Raw genomic sequence first — 7,247 nt, 5'->3', positions numbered from 1 at the left:
TGTCTGATGGATGTATCCTCTTCGCCCTGTTGCCCTCACTTCCTCCACTCACACCCCACCAACAATGACAAGCTCTATGGCTTCATCACAATCGAAGGATATGTCTCACACATGGATGGCCCCCTTATCCCCCCTTACCCACCCATCTACTAATTAAATTTTTTCTCTCATAGCCCCCCTAAGTGAACTTTGCACTTGGGTGAGGGCAAACCTTTTTTCCCCCATTGGGAAAACTTATTTCATAAGGTTTGCACGTTTACTTTCCAACTTTCAACTATGAATACTAGATCCCTTCGCTAAAGAGTAAACAAACAAGATGGCACATCTATTGCAAAGAAAAACACGATGAACGTGCAAGAACAATGACTTAAAAATGACCTTTCATTTGGATTCTTCCTTCGTTACTTATTAGAACACTTTTAGAACACTTCGGAGGAGTCGTCCTTGATTGTTCAGCAATCAGAAAAAGTAGTCTTGTCCTGTGCAATCGTTGGAGCACTCTTTTGAAAAGAGTGCAGCACTCTTTTGAAAAGAGTGCAGCTTTTTTAATCTGTACAACCGTTACGCCTAATTGCACACAGTTTGAGCCTCTCATTGAAGTGCATCACGCCTGAGAGCATCGTAAGGAGGAATGTACCCATCACGAACTTTAGCTTGCGTGCGTTGTTTCAAGGGGACGCCCGTTAAAGCATGGGTCGTGCTTACACTCTGTAAAATATGAACACGAAAAGATCTTGAGTCACCCAAAAATATATAACTTTGTGCACGACAGACTTTTGCACACTACTTTAACGATGCTCTAAAATCACTTGTCATGATCAATTGCGGTGTAAGGTCATACAGCTGCACACGACGATATTATACAAAAGCGGCAACATCACAGCAGAACAAAGCCTGATGTATTGACTAGATCAGCAGCACGCGGTTGCTGTCCATAAATAAAGTAGAGAAACCAGCGGAAGAGGAGCCTAAAAGCGTGACGGTTTCGCAGTAGTTGGAAAGTCGATTTACAACATGTAAGCAAGAAATGCAAACACTGTAGACCATCCTTCCATGCATCGAGATCCGCTTGCAGACACGAAGCCCAAACCAAAAAAAACATACACACACTCAGGCAAGAACGGTAACGAAGGGCAAAGGCAATCGCACCTGGTAGCAGTAACCGGCCTGGGTATCGCAGATGGGGTAATTCTCGGGGCAGCAACTGATGTGGTCATCGCAGCAGACAGCGTTCTCGTAGTCACAGCAGCCCCAGAGGAGGCAATAGGAGCCGATTTCGAGGACGCAACAGCAAGTCTGGTCGGATTCACAGTAAGCCCAATCATCACACTGGACGTAAGGACTGTAAGGAGGGGGAGGGGAGGGAGGGGGAGGGGGAGGGGAAGGAGGGGGAGGAGGAGAAGGAGGGGGTGGCGGAGGAGATGGTGGAGGTGGCGGAGAAGGTGGCGGAGGTGGCGTATATGGAGGAGGCGGCGATGGCGGAGGTGGCGGAACTGTCGCAGTGGCTATTGGATATGAGGGTAAGTAATACATCCCGCATATCCCCCTCGTTAGACCTGTCCCCCTTACTAGATTTATGTACCCTGAGGCCCCCCACGATGTCCCCCATGAATTCTTGCCTATCCAGTACTCCTCCCCGCTCGACTCCCCCCACCCGATGATCACGATCGCGTGGTCCAGGTCGTTGGGTGAGTCCGAGCAGCTCCCATCGTAGATCCCCTGCCACAATTCGAACAACAGAAAAACAAGGTCATAGGGTTGAACCGTGTCACTCAGACTCAAAATCCTCTATAAACATCAAACATTGAGAATGTGATCCATGGCCACTTATCAAGGCCCTCCTATTCTTAGCATCAATAAATACTGGTACTTGCACCCCCATTTCTAAATAGATACAAACGGGGGTCGCAAAGGGGTGTGACGCTCATATACTGGGAGAGCAAGGTTTAAGGGGATACAGCTAGAACATCTCACGAACGGAAGTAAGTTTAAGATAGAGGGGCAGATTATATGACACCTTATGTTTTTTGAGAAGGCCAAAGACATTCCAATACAAAAGGGCATTTTAAAAACTGAGGACAAAAGCTATCAAGCAACGATGAGGCCCTTAAGGAGGGATGATAGTTCAACTTCAAGGTAAGTAAAGTGTTTCAAGCATATTATTTCAAGGCAAGGATGGGTTGTTCTTGGAGCTTATTTTCATTTTTTCCTCCACCTCTCTCTCTCTCTCTCTCTCTCTCTCTCTCCCCCAATTGAAATATTTGCCTATCTTCACTTCTATTCATGGCCATTCTAAGTTAGGGTTATCATCTTTGCTCCATGAGGAACAACCAAAGAGCTTCCAAGTTCTAAGCTTTTTTCCATGCTTTATTAGTTAGGACATGTCTCACTTTAGCCGTGTGATAAGCACAATTAAGGTTACCAAACTACAAGCAATGGCATTCTCTTGCTATTAACAATAACTTCCCATTCATGAACTAAACTCCTAGAAGGATAGGTGCCTCATAATGCACGTAGTTGGAAGCTCAACATCAAATTTTAGTACTTTCCTTGAGCAAATACAACATTAGTAACCTCATCTCATTTCTAGGTGCACAATTCTATTTACTGATTAATTGATTGAGTTGCTAAGCAAGAAGCCAAACAACTTTAAACACTTAAGTAGGGAAGAGGCAATTACAAGCCTCGCAATCAAATCAAGTTCATATGCTCTTCATACATCATTAAATCACTCTTTGAAACATCTCGTACCTTGTGAATGAGTTGGCAATCCTTCATCTTATGGTTCACTCTCTACACCATTAGGCATTACAAGACAAGAAATGGAGCCTTGTGGTTGTTGCATTTAATAAGAAAAATCCAATTTTACTTATGGGTGGATAGCCAAATGTCAAATCACAACTAAACTATGGGAATGGCCTTAAATGCTAATGTGTTCCCTTGGGACCTTCAATGTAAGGGCATAGACTCCTTCATGACATACACAGTGTCACAATAAGTTTTTGTTGCAAAGGGGAGGAGAGAGGAGAGAGAGGTGTCTCCCATCCCAAGGAAGCTCCTAATAGCATAAAGACAAGAAGGCATTTCTCACAAGTATGAGAAGGCACCATTCTCTCTTAAAAGAATGGGTAATCTGGCATTATGGGAAATAAAAGGGTACTTTGAGTGCCCTAACTACCTCTTATAATTCTTTCGACGAATTGATACTACAAGCTTGGTCTATAAGTTGGGGTCATGGCTTCGTTTTTGCTTAAGGATATGGGAGTCCCTCTATCTGAAAAGGACAAGGTGGTCGGCTGGTGTCTTAAGGATTTGGCCGAGTCTATTGCACATTGTGCGCAGGCCTTGAGCAATTAGCCTTATCTTTTGGCCTTTTGTTGTAAGGGTGTTCTTTTTTAGGGGAGTCACCCACCCGTTACATAATAAATTCGACCTGTTTTGGGGGGGGCGGGGGGGGGGGGGGGGGGAATGATTAAGTCCTACCTGCACACTACTTTCCCTATCTTTGCACTAAAATAGTCAAGTGCTTCTTGCACACTACCTTCCCTACTTGAGACCCTTTTTAAACCTTGAACCAGTATAACTTTGTTGAAAAATCGCAATAGCACCATTGACCTATATTATTGATACTCAGCCATAGGGAAGGTACATCACCTCCAGCACACTATGTACCCTTACATGGGAATGGGAATGTACTATGAAGAAATGGATGACTCCATAACTAAAAGGGTGGAGGTATGACTATAGTGCCAACTCCAATGTATTTAAAAAGTTCTAAAGATCAAGTTCCCACTTGTTGCCCAACAAGTACAATTGTTGTTTTACTTTTAGTCAAGCGGTTCCACACTCCATGCTCTAAAATCAAGATGGCACATTTCAAGATTTCTTTGCTCCACGACAAAATGGCAAAATTGAATGTGCAACCCAAGGTGATTGATGCTCCTTTGAACACAAAAACTATGCACCTAGCCATGCCCGACCAATAGCACGATGAATTTTTGCATGCCACCCCATCATGAAAGGTTGGGGCGAATTGTGAATGAGCTTCATTCCCCTAAGGCACGATGATTTATCTCCTAGAAGTCATGAAAAAGTGAGTGACTCGTTATTGCAAATTCAATCTAAAATGTACAAATGGTGGCAACTTAGGGCCTTAAATAGAGACTAAATTGAAAGAAACCAACCAATTTGCCCATTGCAAGCACTTTTATCCTCCTCAAAAGGAGTTATCTAGAAACCTTTAAGCACATTTTGCGATGCTACAAACCAAGACCAAGGGTAGATCCTGAACAACTTCTTCTATATCAAGGAAAATGGTGATCGCTTCAAATTCGTTGATTTCTTAAAATATAAACCACCTTATCCCATCTACTTTGATGGTCGATAGAGGCCTCCTGTGGCTAGCAGACACCATGAGGAGGCCATGGAGAGGCCTTCGTGGTGTCCTCCCCATGGCATACCTAGTGCTTGAACTACAAAAGGCAATGCCCATCATGTTCTCCATAAAAATCGGGAGTATCTCACTAGTCATTTCCAAGTAGGCCCATGCTCATACTTGCCAACTCAGCAAGCCTTCATTCGAAGGCTAATTTATTATTGGATTGGATGGATAGAAAAGCTCTGCTGGTGGTTCACACGAATTTCACAGACTTTCCGATGATAGGAGCCTTCATATGTGGCCCGAGTACACCCACAAACTCCCTACCTACCTCGTTGAAATATTTGCACATCAATGGTCGCTATTCCTTTCAAGCATTTGGTCATGAATTTATAATCTACGATCCATGTTTCATGCTCGTAATTCCGTCGGTCATGAATTTATAATCTACAATCGATGTTTCATGCTCGCACCGTTCTTTCTCTCTGGTTCATATTTTGACAATTCAGATATGTCGATCCAATTTCTCATCAAGAACAGCTAACAGTTCCGCACAGGCATATTTCGTCGACCTGATACATATTTCGATCTGTACAAACAGTAATTCTCCGTCCTGAACTTGTCATAAATGACATTCAAGGTCTCTCGTACGTTACACCCAACTTTGGCCAAGCATCCGTTGCCCAGTTCGTAACCCATACATCCGACCCTTTACAAACAGCAACAGAATCTAAATCTAGAGTAAATCCACAGTCATCGGGAAACTCACCCCTGTGTAGAGCTGAAAGTCGAACGCATCCCCGTTGAGCGCCACCGTCACCGGCTGCGACGCCACAGCACACAGCAGCGCGTCTTCGTCGTCAGAATCAACGTCCACATAACTGTCGATCGAAACCACCTTGTTGCTCACCTGAAAACAATCAACCCGCTCTGGTTTCAGATCAATCATCAAAGAACTTTTCATTTCTAATGCCCCTTGATAGAAAGAGGGGGAATGGGCGCCCTACAACCTTCGCTGATAAGCAGGTCCCGGTTCGCCCGTTCGTACTCGTGTATGGATAGTCTTCCTCGGAATCTATCCCGCCGTTGTCTATCACCCACTGAAAAGCGTAATCCATCCATCCGCCATCGCAGCCATAGTCCGTCGAATCGCAACTTACGAGCTCCTGCTCCGACAAGCTGATCAGATCTCCGTTTGTTATAGCATAGGCACTCTCCATCGCCGCAACCGATGCAAAAGCCCAGCAGCTTCCTGAAATCATTAAGACGTACTTAGACCAGAAAGGATTGTGCCGGCCAGAGCTTCAAAACCCTCACCGACGATCGTCAGAAAAACGCCTTACCGCAGCTGCCTTGGTCTTTCACGCTCTCTACTACGTCTTCGTCTCTCCAATCGAACGCCGTCGCCAAATCGCTCGTGTCGCAGCTCCCTAACCGATTCTGAGAGCTTCGACCGCGTCTTAACGACTCAGGCCTTGCACCGAAGAAGCTCGATGATTTGAACTCCTCGTTCGTGAGGTCCGCGAAGCGGGTGAGGCCCAGGGTATAGGAAGAGCCCCTCTCGTTATGCTGATGAATGTGCTGCAAGTTCCGTTTGAAGATTTCGAAGCGTCTTTCCTTCTCCGGAGCCCTATCAGCCGCGTAGTGCTTGCCATGCTTTCTGTTCCAGGCGTCAAATAGCGCGGAGAGCCTGCTCTCTGACTCGAGGTCTTCAGGGGAGTAAGGCAAGTGATCGGCTGCCGCAAGTGCTGCTGCGCAGCAGAGCAACACACAGAGAAAGAGCGCCGAAGCCATTGTGAGGGGCGAGCTAAGGTTGCATCTGCAGAGGGCGGCTAGCTAAGGAGCAAGAGCATGGCCGGATACAAGAGGCGAGGATGAACAAACCCAGAACTGAAAGATCATTCAACAAACATCGATCATGTGAAGCAACTATTACACAGATTTCCAGGAAATACAAAAACTCAGAGAAGGAGCTCGCAAAATTCACGGATGTGACAGAGGAACAGAGAGACTGAGGGCATTGAAAAGAATCTACGATGATAGAGGAAGCTTGTCACGAGGCTCCTGAGTCCTCCCACATGAATTGCATGCTCCCACGTGGGCATTCAATGCTTGGACATCGATCTACTCACAGTCTTAAATTTGCTGTGAGTTGCTTATCAATCTTCTCTGTTTTGGCTTGAACTCCTTCCGAGGTTCCCTGTATTTATCCCCTTCATTTATGAGACATGTTTTGGACGTAAGTACACGAGCGTTGTTGCTTGCTTTCATTCGATCTTGTCACGCCAACGAGTACATTGTTTGTGGTTACATCTTACTTCTCATTTTCGTCACAATTTCTCACTCCTACATTGTTTGTGGTTACATCTTCCTCGTCTTTTTTTTTTAAATAAAGGTAAAAGCCGATTCTATTACTAGTTAACAGAAGTGTACAAAAATGGGCCATCTTAAAGGGCTTCCCGCCCGTGGCCTATGCTGTCACCAGCAGTGGCACCTAGGAGTACTCTACGCAGATCTGGCGATCTTCATCAGGCTATGAAGCTTATCTCAGAAAGGTTTTTTCTAGTTAGGTTGATGACCATGGTGTCTTTGGTCCCTGTTGCGCTGCGATCAAAAGCGAAGTAGTTTCATACATTCTAGATTGAGAATAAGGCCACGCCACGTACGTATGTATAGCACACCTTCAGCGTGGAGGTAAACCCGTAGTTATCCCCCACCAGGGCTACTTTCCAGTTGGTGCCCAGCTTGAAGTTGTGCATAAGCCCGCATCTGCTGATTCCCGCTGTCACTATCTGCCATGCTGCTTTCGCCATCGAGCATCCCCAAAATAGGTGGAGTACCGTTTCTGCAACGCTCTTCTGCATAGCGA

General features: G+C 45.4%; 1 protein-coding gene across 1 annotated transcript; it reads right to left on the bottom strand.

Moving 5' to 3' along the window:
• Positions 1–304: 304 nt before the first annotated feature.
• LOC147902085 (low-temperature-induced cysteine proteinase-like) lies at positions 305–6,402 on the bottom strand. Its single transcript, XM_087374670.1, has 5 exons — positions 5,722–6,402; positions 5,389–5,630; positions 5,148–5,288; positions 1,150–1,719; positions 305–708 (listed from the first exon to the last, which is right to left on the bottom strand). The coding sequence occupies exons 1-5, from the start codon at positions 6,170–6,172 to the stop codon at positions 592–594; spliced, it is 1,521 nt and encodes a 506-aa protein (XP_087230796.1). The 5' UTR covers positions 6,173–6,402; the 3' UTR covers positions 305–591.
• Positions 6,403–7,247: the final 845 nt, after the last annotated feature.

This window comes from Dipteris shenzhenensis, chromosome 5, assembly GCF_047967505.1.
Source record: "Dipteris shenzhenensis isolate YYH24624 ecotype China chromosome 5, Dip_SZ_1.0, whole genome shotgun sequence".
NCBI lineage: Eukaryota > Viridiplantae > Streptophyta > Polypodiopsida > Gleicheniales > Dipteridaceae > Dipteris > Dipteris shenzhenensis.
This window is presented reverse-complemented; position numbering and strand designations above follow the sequence as displayed.

Coding starts and splice junctions, on each gene's coding strand:
- LOC147902085 (XM_087374670.1), bottom strand. CDS start 6,172: ATGGCTTCGGCGCTCTTTCTCTGTGTGTTGCTCTGCTGCGCAGCAGCA. Junction 1,720..5,147: donor ACTTTCAGCTCTACACAGGG/GTGAGTTTCCCG, acceptor GAATTGTGGCAG/GGGATCTACGATGGGAGCTG. Junction 709..1,149: donor AGGCCGGTTACTGCTACCAG/GTGCGATTGCCT, acceptor CATATTTTACAG/AGTGTAAGCACGACCCATGC.